The sequence below is a fragment of the Grus americana genome, chromosome 3 (genome assembly GCF_028858705.1).
Source record: "Grus americana isolate bGruAme1 chromosome 3, bGruAme1.mat, whole genome shotgun sequence".
Lineage (NCBI taxonomy): Eukaryota > Metazoa > Chordata > Aves > Gruiformes > Gruidae > Grus > Grus americana.
Window position 1 is genome coordinate 58,170,401 of NC_072854.1, and position 22,500 is coordinate 58,192,900.

General features: G+C 39.1%; 1 protein-coding gene across 1 annotated transcript in view; it reads left to right on the forward strand.

Annotated features, from left to right (window-relative positions):
• NKAIN2 (sodium/potassium transporting ATPase interacting 2) overlaps positions 1 to 22,500 on the forward strand; it is a 566,373-nt gene that overhangs the window by 477,351 nt on the left and 66,522 nt on the right. Inside the window, exon 4 of the mRNA XM_054822311.1 lies at positions 5,202 to 5,402. Within this exon, the coding sequence (XP_054678286.1) occupies positions 5,202 to 5,402 (201 nt within the window). The remainder of the gene's footprint in view (positions 1 to 5,201; positions 5,403 to 22,500) is intronic.

The window sequence follows — 22,500 nt, forward strand, 5'->3', positions numbered from 1 at the left end:
CTAACAGTGAGACAATTTTTGCTGGTTTTCATGGATGAATTTCAGAAGTAAATCTGTTGGGTGGATTCAGACTGGTTAAATCTTATCTGATTAATCACACATATGTAAATCAAATTCCATATCCAGTTTGGAATTATACTGGTACAAAATTGTTTTGTAAGAGGAAATTAAAGAACAAGATTCTAGGTTGCTGAGAAAAAATTATTCAAGTGGAAAGAAAAGTGTCACACACATACGAAAAGGTGGAGAGGCTAAAAAATCAGTTCAGATGCAACAGGAGAAAAAAGATCAGGTACTTTAGCTATCTATGATCCCTACACAATTATAGAATAATTATTTCCTGTATATCAACTGTGGATTAGAAAGAAGAAAAAAAAAAAAAAAGAAAAAGAAAAAAGAATAGAAACACAGTTGCTGCCAAGCTCTATTTTGGCCCTTCAGTGAGGGCAGTTTTTTTCTTTAGAGAGGAAAAGGCTTGCTTGCATGAGAAAATGGTACTGCCTGATGGGAGCTAGTTTTAGTGAAAAAGTGAGATAACAGAAGAAAAAAATTCCTGTAGAGGCCTCTGTGCAGCTGAGGCATCCGGAACTACAAATGCTTTCAGACTCTGATCTTTTATCACTGAAACCTTGTGTGATCATTCAGTCTCCAAGCAGCCTGTTCTTGCTAGTTTGAGTTTGAAAAATGAAACAAGTGGTTGCATGGTTGTATTTGACAAAACTTGTACAGAAGCTTGGCAGGTTTGCACAGATTTCAGAAATTCCTAATTAGAAAAATGGAAGAAACTTATTTCCCATGACACAGCAAGCCACAGCCATTGAAGTCAGTACAATTTCATTTCCCTGAGTGTGCAAGATATCCTGGACTTTCAAAGAGAATCACTGAATTCCTGCTGCTTCTTTTTTCTCTTGGCGCTGTGTTTGGGATCAGCTTCTCCAGGCTGCACCTAACAAAAATCATTGAAACAGTAATATATTATAATTACTACATAGAGATAGTATACTTACTAATATGTACTAGTAGTAATAGAATATACCCAAAGCTATCTTCGTTTTGAGCACTGCTGTCCTCCTGCTGCTTCTTAATGAAAAGAAGGTTATATTCATTTCTGGCAGCTCTTACAATGCTTTTTGCTGCCATTTTCTGTCATCATCTGTCCTCAGCCAGAAAATGTTATGTACTGTGCAGTTAACCCCAGCAAAGGTTGTTATCTACCATATTAAACACAGGCACAAAACCATGAGAGCTCAGTATTTTTTACAAACTAAGCTGAAATAAAATTACAGACTTAATTTGAAGATGTTTCAGCTTCTAATCTCTGAGATCTGAGTCTCTGAAACCTCCAAACTCTAGCCTTTGTCTAAGCCACAGTACTTCTCCTGACCACTACAAATACCAGCACATCTTAAGAATGTCAGCAAAGGTGTCGTACTAAATATTTTCCTCTGGTTTTTTCCTCCTTGATGAATAGCAAAATCTATTTTAATGCACCAATTTTCATTAACAAACTTTACAAATACCAGCAGGATTTATAACAGCAGCACAGCGCTCATCAATAAAGCTCACACAGATGTATTTCTGTGTCCATGAAGGAAGCAGCTGTTTGTTGAATTTAGGATAATGAAATCTTCCTTGACATACAGACTGTGAAAAACACCATATCAGCATGCCCAACGTGTATCAACTATTCTTGTTAGGTTTCATAGCTTCAAGGCTTATCAGACCGTTTCTCTGCATTTCCCTGAACAATGTTTGAGCCACAGATGTTGGAAAGAAAACAGACGGCAAATACACTGGAGAGTACAACAAATCCCCAGCTTCCAGTGTAGACTTTGTCTATGTCCACTAAAACTGTATTCAAACAGTGAATAAAGTAAATAGCAAGTAGAGTTTGTCCAAAAATAGCTCTAAATGTTTTCGGTATAAGAGATGTTAATAATAGATACATCATGTCCTCCTTGGCTTACACAGCTCTACGAGGAGATTCAAGTCCTTTACAGTTTTGTCACTAAGAAGTAAAACTTTTTCATAAGCTGGGTGACCTTCACTACTAAACAACAGGAGCTGTTCTCTTTATATGGTTGCATACAGAGGGACGTGGTTTGAAGGTTATAGGCAAATTCAAAGCCTGTAACAATTTGTACCTGAGAAGATCTAACTGTGCAGCAGCTAACTTTGCAGTGAATAGGCTCCTTCAGCATTTATTCTTATCCCACATATTTTGGGGATAGGAATTTACAGGGTTTAACTTAGGTGTTTGCTTGTGAAAATCTGGTTTCATTACAATTCTTATTCCAGCCAAGTTTGACCTGAGCCATGGATGATGTCTAATCTTACCAGAACCAGATTTCACCTTCACTTATTCTTCTGCTTTCTGAAGTTGGTCTTGTTTGTTAACTGATTCAATACGTAATAGCTACATTCTCTGAAAGCCTTCTCGACCACATTATCCACAGTTCGTTAAGATCTGAAGTCAGGGCTTTCAGTAGGATTTATTTGGTTTGACTAATATGAAGAATTAAGGAAGATAGGTGACAGGTACCAGGTCTATTGCATGAGAAGAGGAAACAAAACAGCATTTTGCTGATTACTCAGAGATAGGAATAGAATATAGATCTGAAAAAGATCTGTAGGTTTTTTACCGGTAAGTATTAAAAGACCAAGATTATTTAGTCCTAACAACAGCATTCAACTTAACTGCCAAATGATGATTTGAGGGCAAGGGACTTTCTAAATACAAATTTTTTTTCTGAAAATCATCTGGAGATAAAGTCAGGAATGGAAGAAAGCTGGACTTTGTTAAGTTTTATTTATGTATGTAGTTATAAATATTTTAATATGTGATTATATTTCCTGTGTAACTTGGAAATTTACTTATGCTTTTAACCTCTACAGCTTTGGATCACTGCACCCTTTGTAAGCAAACATAACTATCACTATGAGCAGTGATGTTATAACCAGAGAGCCCAGTTTTGATCCTTATGTTTAGCTCCCCCTGATCCATTTTAACTTCATCTGGCAGGTGCATAACAAATACTCAGTTCATGCAAGCCAGTTTATCCCTTTCTTTTTCAAGGAATACATTTTTCATCCCTTGTCTGCACTTTGAAAAATATCTTCAGTCCATCACAATTCTTCTGAAGGTATTGTAAATGATAAAATAGAGCCAGACAATGAGTCCTATTCATTCATGCTGTGTCTCTGATAAGAGACTAGAGGTTAAGAATTTTCCATGGTAACTAGAATGGCTTAAAGGTCTTCTGACAATAACACGATGGATTCCAGTTTTAGTCATTCAGGAATAAGTCTATTACTTTAAGCAAAGTAACTCCAAAGATACCCATTCTGCAACTTCTTACACCAGGTGAGAAGGCCAGTGTACTACAGAGGGGCCGTAACAGCCCTGACTCCAAAAAGAAGAATAGTCTTCTGGCTTGGATGTAAGGTAAAAATGCCCATTTCCAAGAAACATCTGGCAGACACTGGAGTAGCAGCTTTGGGAGTATTCCAGAGGAAGGAGAGGTTTGTTGGGGGAGAAGACTTTTAGCCGTAGGTAAATATATCTATTTTTGGAAAATTTGCATTGTTTATGCAAATGTTCACTGTTGATTTGATCACCTTCAAAAGCCTGAAGTCAGTTGCATAACTAAATTCATGTGAAGCATCACACATTTACTCATACAGCTTATTATTTGCAGGATTGGAGAATGTAAGGTATTTATTCATCACAAAAATATTTATGGTCCTTGCTGCCATCTGATAGCTGGATGTGCTTATACAGGGTAATAATTGATTTTTTTTTTTAAATGTACAAAATTTCTACACTTCTAGACAAGAATTGCAACTTAAAGAAAAAAAAAACATTCAGCTACTCTACAGTGTTAAGTGTAATCATGGATCGATTTATGTGTCGGTCACGACATTATCCAAAACCTCTCTGGACGGAGTTACTCTGAATGGTGTCCAAAAAGGCAAAAAAGTGGGATTGAAAAAGTTAACATTTTTGAAGGGAGGGAAATGTGGACACAACATATCTGCTACAGTATGGCATTCTATTTGTTCCTTTTGGCACAGTAAACCTAATTAAATAGTTACATTTTAAAATCTTTATGAGAAATTTAATTATTAATGTAATCAACAGGCTGAAAAAATGTAGGTTAGGTGTGGGGAGAGTTTGGCTCTACAAAAACATTACTTAAAAGCAATTTTTTTTTGCATGACTGAGCACATGTGCACACAGACTAGATAGTCACACTTTACAATGAGGTTACACTTGTAAATTATTTATAAAGGGTTGGTAAACACTGTAGGCTATTACAGAATCCACAAAGTCCATAGTTTTGTTATAACTGTGTATAACACCCTCAAGTAATGTGCAACCAAGTATAATTTATGAAAGTCATATCCGTAGTATTGTTTATGATATATATTAATCATTTATTAATCCTTTATGAACTATTTATAAATGCAATCTTAATAGAAAACATGGCTGACTAGTTACTCCATTGCACTAGCTGCGTGGGATATAAAGGTTGCAGGTCTCTTTGCCCCTCCTTTTTAACAAGCTAAGCAGTCTTCAGACAAGGCACCGCTCTCTAGCTGTTTCCTTACAGACTCCTAGGAAGTTAGAAATCTGAGGGAGGCATTTCAAAGAGGTTTTCCTTGTAAGCAATTGTACAGAATCCTTTTTTTTACATCTTCTCCAACATTTCAGTAGAGCTACCACAGGTCTGCTCAACAAGGTCCATGAGACAAAACTCCTTGCAGATGACCCACACTTATTAAAGTCTATGAAGGTTCCTGAGGACTCTTGTATAGTTTGGTACACCAGGTCACCGAAACATGGGCTGTATTTCTAGGAACTGAGCAGAGGAGGGTTGCTGTGTAAATGTGCACATCCATCAGCCCTTATGGTTTCCACAGGAAAATGGACAATGTAACAGAAATGACTGCTATAGTCTGGGCATAATGTCTAGGAACAGATCCTGACTTGCAGGATTATTCTTCTGCTCCAACACAATTCTGCCTGCCAAGGTACAGCTACTTGTGCTTGCTGCAGGCAAGCTCCACTAAATTTCATGTGACAATGCAGTTTTATAGCTGCTCTTTGCTTCTTTACGCATCCTGTGAAATCTCTTGCTGAGGCATTTGATACCGGAGTATCATCCCAGCACATTAATTCTTCACTTGTTCTTTTGCAGGAAACAGATCTCATTCTGACCTTTAATATCTCAATGCATCGTTCTTGGTGGATGGAGAATGGGCCGGGCTGCACCGTGACCTCAGTAACCCCAGCCCCAGACTGGGCACCAGAGGATCATCGTTATATCACTGTCTCGGGGTGTTTTCTTGAATATCAGTACATAGAAGTGGCTCACAGTTCTCTTCAGATCTTCCTTGCAGTAAGTGTTTACAGACAGCTTCATTTCCACCACCTTTTCTAAATTTCTTCTTGCAGAACATCATTACCAGAATAGTGGAGTATTGTGGCATTCATTCACAAACCTTGACTCTGAGTGTTAGTTTTCTAATGAAATTCTGTTGTCATGCACCTTGTTCAAGACACCTGTACACGAAAAGCTCCAACATACATGTTTATTGCTGTGAGAACTTCTGACATGACACACTGTTTTCCTGACCTCTATTTTGACCATGCACCATGCCACAAATCATTTATAACAGGTTACATTCAAATTACACTATAGGATAAGCTGTGACACAATAAGAAGTTACAGCTATTGCTGTGAAAGCCAAATTAAAAAGCCAGAATGAAGGAGAAATTTTCAACAGTAAAAATAGATTCACTGATCAGTTCAGAGGACTCAAAACTGATCCATTTTTCTTTAACCATATTAATCAATATGCATTAGAGGAGAATGGGAAAGGTTCTTCCCAAAAGAACAAAATTTTGTACTGCTTCTAAACCAGAAATTTTAAATCTTTTTAGGAGGATAAGAATCCACTGTTACTCTGTGGAAAATTTATAATGAATGACAACAGCTTGTTTTGGGGGAAATTCTTAGGTTGTCCAAATATATTTACCTGTACTAATCATTTTGCCTTGTGTTGTCTCTGACCTAGGAGAAAAGATGACATAAACACTGAATTAATCACAGTGAATGACAATCTACATTTTTATGTTTTCTCTAGTGATACATACATGTTTATGCCCAGGTGGAGATATATGACTGCAAATAAAACTGTTACGATACATACAAATCTGGACCAGTGCCTGGGTACATGACTCCCTCTATATAAATTTTTTGTTCAAGAGATTCCAAAGTTTTGATCAAAGAGGGACCATGCTGGCAAAAGACAGCAAATTTTCTTAGCCAGATCCAGAAGTTAATGTGAGGTGGTTGGACAGCCCATAATATATAATGTGGCCCTCAGCTATCCAAAAAGTTATCAGCTTTTCCATCTGTCTATTCCCCAGCCTAGCTTTAAATGGCCAAGTACCAGGTGAGTTCAGGGCAATATACCTCTGTGTCAATACATGTCTGCGGGGGCTCTGCGTGTAAAAGTCTGGTGGCTGATCACCTGAAAGCCCAGCTACCTCCCTTCAGTGGAGCCTTTCCAGGTCTTTTCCATGCTCCTCAGCTTGCTGTGTTGTAGCAGAGCAAAAGGACCCTGACCGAGTAGGTAGCAAGGCAGGCACTAGATAGGTCTGAAGACAAAGGCAGCCCTTTCTCCAGATAGTTCACACTGGCAATTTTGACAAGCTACAGCTGGTGCAAAAGAGATAATGAGAAAAGTGCAACAAAATCAGTATGAAAAAGTAAATAAGATTAAAATAGCTTTACAATTTTATTTTCAAGCAACTGTTAGCGCTTCTAGTGGTTTAACCCCAGTCAGCAACTAAGCACCACACAGCCACTAGCTCACTTTCCCCCTGGCTGGACGGGGCTGAGAAACGCAAGGGTAGAAGTGAGAAAACTTGTGGGTTGAGATAAAGACAGTTCAATAGGCAAAGCAAAAGCCGCACACACAAGCAAAACAAACCAAGGAATTCATTCACCACTTCCCATGGGCAGGCAGGTGTTCAGCCATCTCCAGAAAAGCAGGGCTCCAGCACGTGTAACCGTTACTTGGGAAGACAAACGCCATCACTCTGAACACCCCTCCTTCCTTCTTCTTCCCCTTAGCTTTATATGCTGGGCATGACGTCATATGGTATGGAGTATCCCTTTGGTCAGCTGGGGTCAGCTGTCCCAGCTGTGTCTCCTCCTAGCTTCTTGTGCACCCCCAGCCTGCTCGCTGGTGGGGTGGGGTGAGGAGCAGCAAAGGCCTTGGTTCTGTGTAAGCACTGCTCAGCAATAACAAAAACATCTCTGTGTATCAACACAGCAGAAATCTAAAACATAGCTTCAAACTATCTCCTATGATGAAAATTAACCCTACCCCACCCAAAACCAGCACATCACTCAAGCTTAACTCATAGAATCATAAAATCATTTAAGTTGGAAAAGACCTTTAAGATCATCAAGTCCAACCGTTAACCTAGCACTGCCAAGTCCAAGACTAAACCGTGTCCCTAAGCACCACATCTACACGTCTTTTAAATGCCTCCAGGGATGGTGACTCAACCACTTCCCTGGGCAGCCTGTTCCAATCATTGACAACCTTTAGAAAACCCTACCCTCAAGCCCTCCAAAAGAGATGTCCAGGCTTATTTTTCTGCCTTATTTTTTGTATGTAATGAATGATGAACAAGAAACTCAAGGTATATATAGTTCAAGCTTTATTCTGTTCCTGATGCAACAAGGTTTTTTTCTGTGTCTGTGCCTAAATAGACCTGTGTTTCTAGATAAGGTCATTGTTTGCAAGCCAAGGGAATGATTCAGAATAACAAATCATTGGTAATCCACTAGCTATTGCCAACTATAGCTGGTTTTATATTTCCATTCATGTTACTGTAAATGTAATTATAACAGGTAAAGAGCTACACAGTATAAATATGGGTCATTTTTCCAAACCTGGTGCTTGCAACTTTACTGTTTACATCATTTTCACATTTCTGGTTGTGAGCATGGGGTTCTTTTTCAAATAGAAATGCTAGCATAAATTCACTATCCTATTAAATGTGGTGAGAAACAGAGGAATTACCTGGTACTGCTCAGTGACATATAACACAAAGTTAGAAGAGCATATACAGCTTGGTTTTGAGCAAACTAGCTTTCAATAAGCCCAAGTCTTAGATCAGATTTATCTCCAGTTAGTATAAAAAAATTAATCTTTCTTTCCGATTTTCTTTTATAGGCACTTAAGTGAATATTGCATTTTAACTGTAAAACTATAAATTGCAAGCTACAAATTGGTTACTTGCTTTCTATTTGTATTTCTGTATGTTCACAATGATCAAGCTAATGTTGATCTTGGGTTTTTCACAAACTGGTGGCACTGCAGCTTGTTTTTAAGGATGTTTTCTGCTGTCTACAGATAAAAAGTTACAAAGACATTCAGCTTCACTGAGGACCACTTATATCAGTCTTTGAAAACATTATACTGAGTGTATTTTGTTCAGCTTGCCAATAAGCTCACAAGGAATCCAGCTACAGAAGGTTAGGCTTCACACAGATGTGATATTTGCTGTGGATTACTTACTGGAAAGAATACGACAGCTAAGGTAAAAGCTATAAACCCCCTACTTTCTAAAAAGCAAGTCTCAAGGTACGCTGTGGAATATTTCAAGGATTGCAGGCAGATACTCTGCTGAGGAGACTCATAGTCTCCAGGAGACCTTCTCTCCCCAGGGGAACGTGTCCTGGAAGCAAACAGCACCAGATTGTGAACCATACAAATGCTACTGCTAATTTTGTGCAAATTAACACAGATTTTAGGTCTTTAAGAGTGAAATTTTGGAGAATTTTCATTTCTCTTGCTGCTTAAACAAAGTAGTAATTAAAGGAACTGGAAGATTAAATGATCCCAAAGGTCAGGAGAGTCCCTAGTGTGCAGAGTGATGGTGTTCATTGCATAATACCAGCCTTAGAGACTAAAAAGAGACAGATGTGATGATGCATAGATATTTTGCCAACTTCTGAGGAATGGATTTTGCTCAGGATAAACAAACAACTGGACAAAATTGCTAGTTTAGCTCACACTGAAGAAGTAACAGAAAATTCAGTTTGATGGTCTCTATACTTTGACCAGCTGAATGGTCATGGTTTATCAAATCTTCAAAATGGGGAAAAATTATTTGAGAATGAATGTGTACAAGAAAATGTGCAAAGCAGGGCTGGAATAACCAACAGTGATAACAGGGGCTACAAAGCAGCCACAACTGCTCCTTTGCCCCATGACACAGAGGACTTAGTGCATTGGGTGATGCTTGTGGAAGACTGCAGCCTCTGTAGAGCCTATCAGTAAATCAATCCTTGTATCACAGATATAAAAAAATGACCATATAATGCACATTTATGCCTCTCTTGTAGCCATTCCCATGTCAGCACATTACTTCTTGCTGAGTCGCTCTCTGATTTTTTTTCATGTTTATGGAAATCTATTTTGAAAAACATCCACTGATTTTTCACTCAATTATTGTGGTAGTTGCCACTCTGAAGTGGTACACCACCAAAATCTCAGTGCCACACACCATGCTTGTCAGTATTTACTCTTTGCTCCATACTAATACCTCCCATTTTGTTCTTTTGAGACTGAGCCACATAGTTATCGCTTTATCTCTATGCCTTACCATCTTCTTCCAGAAAGTTAAAAAGAGAGAGGGGTTCAGAGTGAAGAAGGGAGAATGTGAGGGAGGGGAATCTATTTCATTCTTGAGTGCAGCTTTGCAGCCTGCAGTGCTGCAAAATAAACAAACATATTTTTAGGGCACCACCTGCAGCACGCAGCTGTGTGGAACTGAACAGAACTGCTAAGGGTGTGATTTGTTCTGCTTTGTGTGAAACTCTGGGATCTGGGAAAACGGGTGGGGAAGGTATTTCTACGGAACAACTCCCTTCTTTCCTGCCCTCCCCAATTCATGGCGAATATCATAGCTGAATCTGTAAAGGTGAGATCTTGGCTTCAGTGCACTTTGACAGGAACAGTAATTTATTTAATGCTGTGCTGATACATGGAGGAAAAAAATGCATAGTTTTGGCCACAGCTAATTCATTCATTTTGCTGCACAAAAATAACCCTTAATGCAGCCTGTGCCTACATACTGAGTGAAATTCTCCACTCAGGTCTCCTCTCCCAGGGAAATCCCAATTACAGAGCTATGACATCTGAGCACCTGAACCATCCCATGTGCTCTGCAAGGACCACAACTCTGCCTGTCCTTGCTGCCTACATATTACCAAAGTGAACTGGTCTAGTGATGGCATGACTTGGACACCCATATGCTTCATACATTAAAGTGTCCTTACGATGTGCTTAATGGTTATTGATTCTTGCTGCTTACATCAGAGAAGCTATTTCATTTTCAGGACTACCAGGTTATCAAGGATAGATATACTTAAATTACTGATCTCTGGAGAGAATTGTTTCAGGTAAAGAATGAGGTCAGTGGTACTAATGGAGATTTGATTTGCTACTGGTTTTTGAAATTTGAGTAGCATTCTGTATAATATTTACAGAGCGGAGGCTGAATGAAAGTTCCCACCCACCCCTAAATGATAGGAGGTATAGCTGCCACTTCACCATGGCGAGGGTATACAGTGCAGGGTACACACCCCTACTAACCTTGGTATGTAAGGTCAGTGCTTAAGGTGGTTGTTGGCTCTGTGTATAAATAGTATATGCATCCCAACTTCTTGGTCACACAGCTAAAAAACAAGTGACAAGCTCACAGTTTGACAGGCACCCACACCCATCAATGTCTAATTCTACCTACGGATGCCACATACAATTTTCTTCATTTGCACTTTTTATTGAACTCTTGTCTTATAACAGAAGGTGGAAATCTTTTCAGTTCAGGCCCTGAGCTGTAGTTCAGGTCAGTGGGTTCTGCTTCCAGGTCTACTACAATGTTCTTGGGAAAGTCATTTCACCTCTCTGTGCCTCTTCCCAAGTGCTGCAGAGAGGAAAGCATGCCTAAATTTTTCATGTTCAGTTTATAAGACACTGTACTATTTGCATAGATAGGGATCTCTTGGATCTCTCAAAAAGCCTCTAAATGTGGATGGCACCCAGTACAGTAAGGCCTTTGTGCGGTACAAGGATATTATAATAATGGTAATTGCATTTCATACAGAAATGAAGCTCAGATTCTCTACCTTTTCCTTCATAGAATCATAGAATCACAGAATGGTTTGGGTCGGAAGGGACCTTAAAGACCATCTAGTTCCAACCCTCCTGCTGCAGGCAGGGACACCCTCCGCTAGACTACGTTGCCCAAAGCCTCATCCTTCTGCCTGTGTTTTACTCTGATTATGCATGACCTGCCCCCACTCCCACAAGGCTGTTCTTGCAAAAGTTGACAAATTAAAATCCATTTGTAGATCAAAACTCTGAAAATATGCAAATAAAAGATCAGCCTTGGAGGTAAGTGTGACAGAATTACATATCAATTTGCCAATGCAGGATTAAAAGTATTTATTATGCTTGTCTCTTACTCCTCACTTACACACTCACAAGTCTATTGATTTTAGTGGAACTAAGTGCCCGAGTTATGTGAATAAGACTAATGTGAAGGCATCACCTTAGCCAATTTGGTTTTTAGTTATATAGCCCTCAAAAAGATGAACTGTGTAATATTATTCCTGTAAAACGAGTGGGGGAAAAGCATTTCTTATGTACTGTATCTACATTATTGATGGTAACTTGCATACCAAATAAATAAAACCATAGGCAAACTATTACATAAAAGTATTGACCATTTTCATAGTGATCCTGTCCACTGACTTTTATGTGCTGTATATTAATCTTAATTCCTTTTTGTTCCTTCCTGTATTTATACTTGAGTATATGCTTCATGCAATCATTAAAATTATTATTTCATGCTTTAAAATTTGTAATATGTAATTATCCATCCATACTAGTTACGGTAAATGTATACTATTTGGGATTCTGCAAAGTCTGCGTCATGCATAATACCTTTCAAGCTCTGATGCTGTCAGATTGATTTAAAACATCATGAACTATAACTGTATTATTAAGATGCAATAATACAGCTATGCAGTTAGGATGCCAGCTTCAAAATCTCTGCTCTGTTGCAGACTTACAGTATGACCTTTGGTAGGGTGCTTAATTCGTGCCAATTATTGTCTGTACTATACAAACAACCATTGTTAAATATTTCAGAACGATGTTGCCAGGATAATTCCATTAAACATTGCAAGGCAATAAAATATTACAGAAAGGTGGTCTGCATATGTATTTAAGCACTTAAAACAGTAGAATAGCATTAATGTTCCCTGCTTCTCTCAAGGATTAATAATAATTAGAATAGGGTACTCTTAAAATCCTTAATGTTAGCATAGTACAGGTGACATTAAATAGTCTCATGTCCTTGTAGAGAGATGGGAGTAGTGAGTAATAGTGTACTCTCATAGGAATTTCTGTACTGGACTGTCTATTTGTACTCGAGACACACACACTCAAATATGTTTCTAAGAGTATATCACTTAAAAGCCCCCAACAGTGCTGAGGACAGTATGATAGCAAAGCAAAGCAGCAGTTCCTGTCCAAAAGAACTAACTTTCAAAGTACAAAACAAGCCAGCCAACCCGTACGGACAGGAAAAAATGGGGGAAGACAAGAAAACAGAGAGGGAATACTAATTCTCAGTTTCAGTGCACCTCCTGTTTGACCATTTTTTGTAGGCATTATAGAAAAGCCCTAAAAAGGGCTATGAACCAGAATAATGAGTAAACTTTGTATTATCTGGTGGAAAATTCTCCTAAAAGGCAGCAAAAAAGGATAGTGTGTGAAAGTTTGAAATGTATTAAGTGGCTGACAATAAGGTTGTGGCTCATCAGTGGTGCACTCTCACACTGACAGGAGGGGATCAAGTCAGGTGGGACAAGCCACAGAGAGCCTTGCAAGTGAATGGAGTAGTTGAATTTCACTGGAATAAACTAAGGAGAAGAAATGATGCGATAAAGCAAGCTGTGGAAAATCATGTCTGCAGTAACCTTTCGGATGGGCTCAGTCTAAACAGGCGCATTGGTCAGGAGCAAGGAGAGGACATGGCACGTGTAGAGGCAGGATGCTCCTCTGAAGCTGAGACTCACTGAGAGAGATCAAGAGGGCATCAACAGGACAGCAGAGGTTAAAGGAACAGAAAGCTTGTAAAAATCCTACATTTAGAGCACGAAAGGGAAATAAACCCTCTGCAAGGGAAAAAAAAAAGTATGTTCTCTCTCTCTTTTCTTTTTCCTTTTTTTTCTTTTTTTTTTTTGTTAAATTTGGGAAGACATTGATGAGACCTGAGCAGAGAAAAAGACTGGCAGTTCCTCTAGAGACACGAGCAAATGACAAAGCAGGACTAAAAGAAGCGAGCAGTGGGTGTAAAGCGTGTGGGTGGGCGTATCAGCAGGACAGACTGCGTGATAGGAGGAGGGGCAAAAGAGCAAAGCCAAGGGAAATGAGGGAGGTAATCACAGGAATGCATGAAAAATAAAAACTGCCTAACTAATGATGTTGTTAAGAATGAGGTAAACAGCAAAAGGGTGTTTCTGTGGGTCCCAAAACATGCATGAGTGGAATCAAACAACACATAAGTTGGTTCTGGCTTGTCCAGGTTGAAATGCGAAAAGTAAGCAGGCAGGTCCTTCTGTCAGAGCTACCACAACTCAGGGTGAGGAACAGTCTAAGAACTTGTACTGTATTAAAGGTCTTCACTGAGTTCAGATGGATAATACTGATCTTTTAAGAAGTGTCACCAGCTGATGTAGGCTTTGGGTTCTGCTAATAAACCAGCATATCCCATTCTTGTGCTCAAAACAGGGAAAGAAAAAAAAAAAAAAAAGCAGCTAAAGATCAGATCTACCTGCTCTTAATGTAAAAAGCCAAAGCTCTTGCAAAACATCTGACCCTCAAATGTAGCAGTAAACTAACACTGGATTCTTAATTTTCCAGTCCTCAGTTCCTTTGTGCTTACCAAAAGTGGCATATAGTACATCTATTTGCAGTAATAAGCCTGATGCCGTTTTCTTTTCTAGCCAACACAAAGGTTTTCCGTTGTGCAGGAAGCACATCTTGCACATAAAAGCCCTCGCTCAGATTTACCCTTGCTAATTTTGTTTCCCCACCTCCCTTTTGACAGCAGCCTCCACCTCTTCCATACACATACACTCATGCACATACCTTGCACATCAGCTGCCTTCTCCTGTGCTTGTGGAGTGGTGAGAATATTTATATGTGAGAAAGGAGACAAGAGCTCATGTAATCAAGTTTTGACTCTTTGAACCTAATGGGGAAAAATAACATTATTTAATTAAGGTGGAGTTCCTTTCCAGGGCAACACAATGATTGAAAGAAAATTGATTCTTAATGATATAGATTGGTACTTTAGAAAGACCGTTTTTTCACTGCGGAACTGGGCAAAATCAGCACAATGGGAAGAGGGTATGAATCATTGTAAAGTGCTAATTTAATAACATTGTCGTGCCGTGTTAGCAGAGGAGCAACATCAGGTTCAGGCATCTTTGACATTGCCTCAGAGCACAGTATATTGCTGTTTCTCTGTTTGACAATAATGTTAGAGCATATGTCATTAGTGTTTTGAAGGATTACTGTAAGAAGAGATTTCTTTATGCCTACACGTGTTATCTGTTGTTGCTTCTATCAAATTTTACCTGCGTTTCTTCACTACTCCTTGCAGAAAACTGAATTGTACACATCAAAGCATAAACGGTTTTTTAATGAGCAGGGAGCTTTGTCAGTAGAATTGTACTCATTCATTTCCCTAAAAGCTTCTCTTCTTAATGAACTGGGCTCATATAAAGCTAAGTTATATGGTAATTGTCTGAAAACAAGTTTGCTCCGACTCAGCGGAGAGAAGACAGCTTTACATAGAGTTACCTGACCAATGCACACAGGATTGTCTCCGAGAGGTTTATTTCCCTGATGGAATGAGAGGCAACAGCACCAGCATGAGCCGAGACTGGAATAAGCAGTTCTGCCTCACGGATCGTTTTGCACTAGCAAAGGCAAATAGTGAATGTGATTTTTTGTGGGGGATTGGAATTGTGATAACCAAGAGCTGAACATTAGACTCATTACTTTGAGGCCTGAGGGAAGTTTCCTGAGAATTTGTTTTGACCATCTCATATGTATTCCTTCACACAGGGGACTCTGATTCTGGCTGACCCTTTAGGGTAGATAGTTATACGATCCAGCAATGAGATTATGGTTCCCCAGGTTCAGTGCCTCATGGCTGTCCTCCTGGGGCTACGTGATGCTGGTGGTGCTGTGTAGACTGGTGATGCTGGCTTGCTCACTTGCTTCCTCCCATAGCTGGGATTTAAATTATTCCTCAGTTCTGGTACTAGCACAGTCCTGTTACCATTGTTATGACACTGTCATAGCATAAGAGCTGCATGTGAACACTTCCCAGCTATAGACAGGTCAGATGCCTTGGATTGGGGTCTTTTTACCTAGATTTGGTGAGCCTCTGCAGCTTTTTTTTATGTGTTGAAGAGATTCTCGACAAAGAGCCTAGTCCATTCTATTTTCTTTCTCTACAAGTGAATTTGCATGGTAGAGAAACCAAATTACACGTGCTTTGGATATAGGAATAATATTAAGAATAATAGCAATAACAATAAATAGCACAAGGTTCTGTAATCATAAGTATTCCATTACAACATGTAATTAAACAAAAAAGAATCCCTCTTCACACTGAAAACTCGTAGTCAAGTGCCAGGTTCACCAACCTCATTCCTGAGCTGATTCTGAAGGTACAATAAACACATGAACACTGCTCCTTAGAAATATAAAAAAAATTCCACAGTACAGATATACCTCAGTATCACCATGCTTGGTATTCTTGCTGATATTACAGTACTGCCTTGTTCTGCCATATACAAATGTGACAGCTATTATTTTGGCATTTTGCTCCATACCTCATAAAGAACCTCCAGTTTCGGAAGCAAGAGGCCTCAGTTCATGAGTTAAGGTAATTTTTTCCTGAATATAAGAGAGGGAGTGATAAACCACACAGCCAACTTCCTCACTTCATTATGGAGAATAACGTATTTAAAAAAAAAAGGGCAAAAAAGGCTAGCACTGTGGCAGATTTTCAGGTAAGGCTTTCAAATTTGTATTGAAACGTGTATAACATACTTTACGTAGTATACTTCATGTTTCATTTTTGTGTACTGTTAGCACAGCTTCTGTGCAAAAGATGAGCTGAACACATGAAAGTATAGCATTATCTATAAAAAAAGTAGAATTACCTGTTTTGCAGCTTTAGTTATGACAATTCTGGTTGCAATACCATGTTTCAGAAAACCTGGTCACCAAAGATAAACAATGTCAGCAACTGCAACTGAACCTGTATTGATATGGCTCAATGATAGATTCCTAAATTTCTGTAATACAACTCAAGTGTTTTTGGTAGAGCCAGCTACCCCACTAAAAATACTAACTATGCCTAGGGAAAATGGAAATCTAGGAAGCATTTAGATTCCCCTTATGTTTAGAGTATGTAAAATAAAAATTATAATAATGCATTGTGAATTCTGTAACTTTTTTCCCCCATTTACTAGCACAGAGAGCATAATAAGGTTTTGCCTTCCAGAAAAAAAGTACCTAGCTTTCTGTGGTAGCTGTGTACCCTAGGAACCTTGGAACAAGTGTCCGAGGCAGGCCAAGAAAATGAGGTCAGAAAACTGCCCATATTTTTGATGGCCAAAGTTTCTTATTTAATCTCAGAAGCAGAGCTGACTGGGAATTTTCTGAAGAAACATGATTCTTTTGGAAAATGCATCAGCCCTGAAATCTTTTGTCTTAACAGTGTCAATGAACTTCATTTAAAGTGTAGGCAAGTGACAATTAACATAGTACCTGGTTTCCTGCTAGATTTCTCAGATGGCTTCTTGGGCTCTGGACTTTCTTGGTACATTTATACTTGGACAGGACGCATCCTAAAAACTGCCACGTGATTCATTGTCCATAACGTTTAACTTTTGCTACAGTCCCTGTCATGCATTTGCCCCAGACCAGTTATCACTGTCCCAGACTTTGTCGGGGCATGGGTGCAGGAGTAGCACAAACCAGGGAGCATCTGATAGCCAGTTTGGATCTGCTCATCTTGTTCTGGGGGATAAAAAGAGCTTATTTGTGTGAACACAAGCTGTGCTATACCATTTGGCCTCTAGGCCAGAAGAGAGTCTCCGGGTTATTTCAGTTGTTGCTATGTCTATATACACTTCTGTACATTTACAATACCATGGCAATTACAGACTTAGAGTCTGTGTTCCCTAGAGATGTAGTAATCCCAACACTAACCAGATCTCCAACTAGTGTTTGAGTCTTGCTGTGGCCCCACAGCTTGGAGTCCGGGAAAGGAACATGAACTGTAACCTAGTAATGTGGGAGGGAAATTCACTCTTTGTAGGAAAAAATCCTAATTTTTTAGTGCTTAGGTAGCATGCAAAACAATGTGTGCAATAAAGATCCTCTGTAGACATGTCCTAAGGATTCTTAGCTCTCTGACTTCTGCAGTGTTGCAATTCTAAGTAGACTGGAGTCTGAGATAACTTTTTGTCGTAAATTTGCTGAAGCTGCCACCTGAAGCCCAGATTTCAAATGACAGGTAATATTCATTAGTGAAAAATGTCATTGGTTCATTGAAGAAAATGACTCTCCCTTGAAATCAGAGGTAATCTGTTCTTTGCACATCTTCACAGTAGACATCAGCCAATTCTCACCACTTCTTTAATAGATGTTATTTTCAGCATTGGTTGGACAGGTTGAGAGCACATTCGTGCACTACTGATGTTGGTGGGAGTTTCAAGACGTGCTCCTTAGCAGCACCATTCACCTAAACTGCAGCACCATTGAGATATCAGTTTTTCAGTACTGCTTGAAACTGATTGGCATAAAGTGATTCATGTTTTCAAAACCAATAGAGCAGATTTTTTTCCCAGCAGGCAGCATTCTTTTAACTCTGCTCTTGAGCTCTGCCAACTTAACCTCCATTCTTTTCTGAACACGGTAAAGGAAATAGCTGTTTCTTAATGTATACAAATTAATAATGAAATATTGGGATTTTCCTCTGCTTTATTTTTTGGATGTCCAGGTTCTGTGCAAACAGATCGGTCTTGTGTGCACATGTGTCACAACCTGATGAAAAAAAGCATCTGCAAAACCACAGGAGCACTTGTCTGCTGATAATGATTGTTGCCATAGATGGGAATTCAACATTGACACAACAGCACTTATTTTTCCTTACATGTAGACAATGATCAAGTAGTGACATCTGGAATCTACCCCAGAGGTTCAAGTCTATAAAATATTAATAGCTGCCATTTCCAGCGAGGAGGGTGTAACAAGAGCACAGCACAGGAATCTCTGACATTTTTGCACCTATTGTTCTTCCTAATTCCTTAAATGTTTCCCCTTCCACATATTCTTCTCCAAAAGACCAGGGGAAATAAATCTGGGACCGAGATACGATTCCCTGTCTCTGATTTAGGTGAACTGCTGTTCAAATAGCCCTGTTTTCTGTGGGTGCTCTGTTGGGAAGTGGCTCCTAACAAGGGGCTGGATCCTTTGGACTTCCTCGCAGGGAGCTCCCACCAAAGCTGGGAGGAGCGTGGACTGACTGTACACTGCTGATTTACAACAAAAACCAGGCACAGAAATCAAGGCGGTGCCAGGCTGTCTCATCTGAAGCACTCACCATTTTACGAAGAGATTACCAAGGCTTTCCTTAGTAATTGAATTCAGCGTATTCAGTGATGATGAGCAGGGGGAGTAGGTGGAAGAGAAGGACTTGTCTAGCCTTGCCTCAGACAACCCCATTCTTCCCATTCTACTCATTCAGTAAGTAAGTATTAATAGTCACTTATGCATAAGAAGAAATAATGAGGTTTAATGAATCTCCAAAGATCAGCTACTTCATAAAAGCAAATGCCACGCTTTTATCAGTTAAAGGCCTCCAAGTCCAACATCAGCAGCAGAGGGAATTTTTATTTTAAAGAAAATTGCACCCAGTTTCGGTAAATTATCATAGAATGATTACTCGACTTTTATCCAGTCAATGTTATGCCTCCCTAGTGAATTGGTTTATTGTCAGCATGTCTGCTTCAAAACATGTCTTCCCTAGAAAGCATTCCATTCAGCTTCTGCCGCCGGAAGCAGGCAACAGCTTGAAGCTAGCAGCTGCTCTTGAACAAAGCAGGTAGAGATGCAGAAAGGCTGCCGAATCCATAACAATAAGCACATCATGACATAATTACAGTAAATCTCCAGAGTGGTCTGTACATACAAAATGCCATATGTTTTGGGTAGAGGAAGTGTGTATGAGTAAAACCATAGTATAACATAAGCATTTTCCATAGTAGTCCTGTTAGCATGAAATTGATTTTTTTATCTCGAAAATTAGCATTGACAGAAGAGAGAACAGTATTTGAATGGTCAGCTAGTTAGACTGGGGGGATATAATTAATATCCTGAAGGGCAACAGCAGATGATAAGAGAATTTGGAGAGGAGGGGGGGAATTTTCCAGTTGTAACTGTGTATAATCTAATAGCTGATGCATCCATTTAACCTTTCTTTGATATGGTCTTCTTTCACCACTGCATGTAATAGCTGTTCTGTTTTCTAAATGTCTTCATTTGACTTTGAACAGGTTAATAGGATTTATTGCTTCTGCAGTCTGACTACACAAAACAGATTGTCAATAGGGACAATACTTTGTGGTCTGTCAGGGAATAATAGACTGCTTTCTCCATCCCTGCTTTTAGGAAGTGATTTAGTTTCCTGAAGATTTCGATACAAACGGGAGAAGGGGAGGAGGTATTTTTCCGTGTGAGTCTAGCGTGAGCTGGCACTGCTAAATAGCCACTTGGCATTTGCTGTGTCAGCTGGTGGTGCTTGCCTCATTTTCAGATGGCAGCCTCCTGATTCCCCGTTAGAGACGTCTGCAGAAATTTCGCTGCAGCTAGATACCAACTGCACAAAACACATAACCCAGATACGTTTCAAAGATCGCAGTGGACTCGCAAACATTTTCTGTTACAAACTGCATGAATTGATCTCGTCTTCAAAGGCATTAATCTCTGAAATCATTGTTTCGTGCTCTGTCTGAACCTACATTTTAGGTTTCAGTGGCTTTGTGTTTTGTAAAGATGTTTCTAAAATCACTGTGTGTCATAAGAAAAGGATTTTTCCCCCGGCTGTTAGCTCTTTTCTTGCCATGATTATTGCTTCCTGCTGCAATGATCAGAATATAACGATGCAGCAAATTTTACAGGAATGTAAACTGCATGAACTAAAAAAATTGTCATTTTCTAAAGTACGAGGGCCTTTCCAAATGCCATCTGCACATTTACACCTTTATGAGTTGTGAAGCTCTGACTAACTGAAAGAGGTTAGTGTCATTAAAAATTATGATACTGGCTATATGTAAAACATAAGTAAGCAGTATATGCTGTATTTTAAGTCTCTTTCTGATCTTGGAAATAGCACTGCTGATGGGAGATTCACTGTGATTATAACAGCCTAAAAATTACCAGAAGTAGTAGTCACTTAATCCTATGATTTTGAAATATCAAGGATGAACAAAATCCCACCACAGTACATTGCATTCTCTATCCTGAAATGCTCCTTTTGTTCAGCTGTTCAGCTCCTTAAACTTGCCGATTCATTTTAATTAAAATAATCTAGAAGAACATGAGCAAGAATAAAGAATGAGGTTTTTTGTTTCCTTTTTTTGGTCACTGTCTGTAAACAACAACAACAACAAAAAAAACCCACCCAACAGATTTGTTTACAAAGTTGTACCAAGTTTTATCCTTTTGCGTACTTCCTGGGAATCACCTCGGATGGTGGGATATGTATAATCTCAACTTGGATACTAACAAGAGTTGAGGTACTTCTAGACTAACAAAATTAATCCCACCTATTTCCAGACAAGGGACATCCACAGGTGACAGTTTCTATCAGCAGTGCCCTGCACTTGAGCAGTGTTTAATCTGGGGAGTTTGATCTCAGACCACCTCTGAACTTTGGGCTGAACTTTGCAAAGGTGCCTTCTTCAGCACGAGCACGCTTCAGAGCAACAGGCTCTGTTTGATCCACAGCTCCTTAGAGAGCTCGACTCAGCACAGGAAGGTTTGAACAAGTCTCAGGGGGAATTCTGAAGAGGATATGAAAAGCGATTAGACCATTAACCGCCTCATAGAGTGATTCGGTGGCATTTTGGAGCTTAATGTTTTGTGTCTTCTAAATACTGGGTCAAAAGCTAAAGTGCTGCAAGATTAGAGTCTTAACTCTTGGTTTGTGCACATGAACACGGAGGTTAACTTATCATCATGTCTGAAAAGCTAACTCTTTTTTAAATTTTATTTTTAATATCTTAGGAAGGTGTACAAGAACCTACCATCATTTTCCACTATCTAAAATTACCTTCAAAAAATCTATTGTTCAGATAATTTTCAAAATGGGTTTTAAGACTCTCAGTGATTACATAGGAAGATTTTTTGAATATGAATCCTAGAATGTGGTATTTTTCTACACACAACAGCTAACAAATCAAAGACTCAGATGGTGAAATTCATATTCAAACTTTTTTCAAAGAATGTCTGAGAGACTTCAGTTTCGCATGAAAAAGACCTATCAGCTGGAAATGGTAAATGCCTGAATTGTTAAACAACTCAACATTCCTCTCTATGGCTTGCCTACTGAAATTTGAAAACATTACCTTAGTTCAGTTAGCATTTTCTTATTCTAAATTAAAAGGTACTACTAGTGTTGTTTGTTGCAGTTGTTATTGCTTGATTGTTGATGCTGTTGTAATTTGATTTTATCATGTCTAATTTTTGTCTCTTGATTTGATCACTTAGAATATCAAATATCATTCAGGGTGAAATCAGAAACTAAGTATCATATACCGGCAGACTGTACTTGTAGAACTGCCATCGTATACTATACATTTACACTTGTTTACCAAAGCTACCTTAGCGTTCCAGATATGTGACATAGGCTCTATTGAACATTACTGAGCTTTACACGAGTTACCAGAATACAGTACACTCGTTTGATTTTTTTACCCTCATTTAACATAAATGGTACTTGTCAAATTTGCAACCTGTTAACATAAACTTGGGCATCATTCAGCCAGCCTCCACACACAAAGGCACTTTGGCTATACTTCATGCAACACGGAGCCTTTGCTCTCCTTCCTGACAAATGACAGCACTGAAGCTAGAGACAGACAGACTGCCGTGGAAGAGCATACAGCAATTTGGAACATGCATGGGGCTGGATTTTTTTCAACAACATCTCCATAATAGTACACCTGTGACTAAAGCAGGTGATTGGAAGTGGAGCCGATGCATACAGACAGATGGATTAAGACAGTAGTAATTGTGCTTTCACTT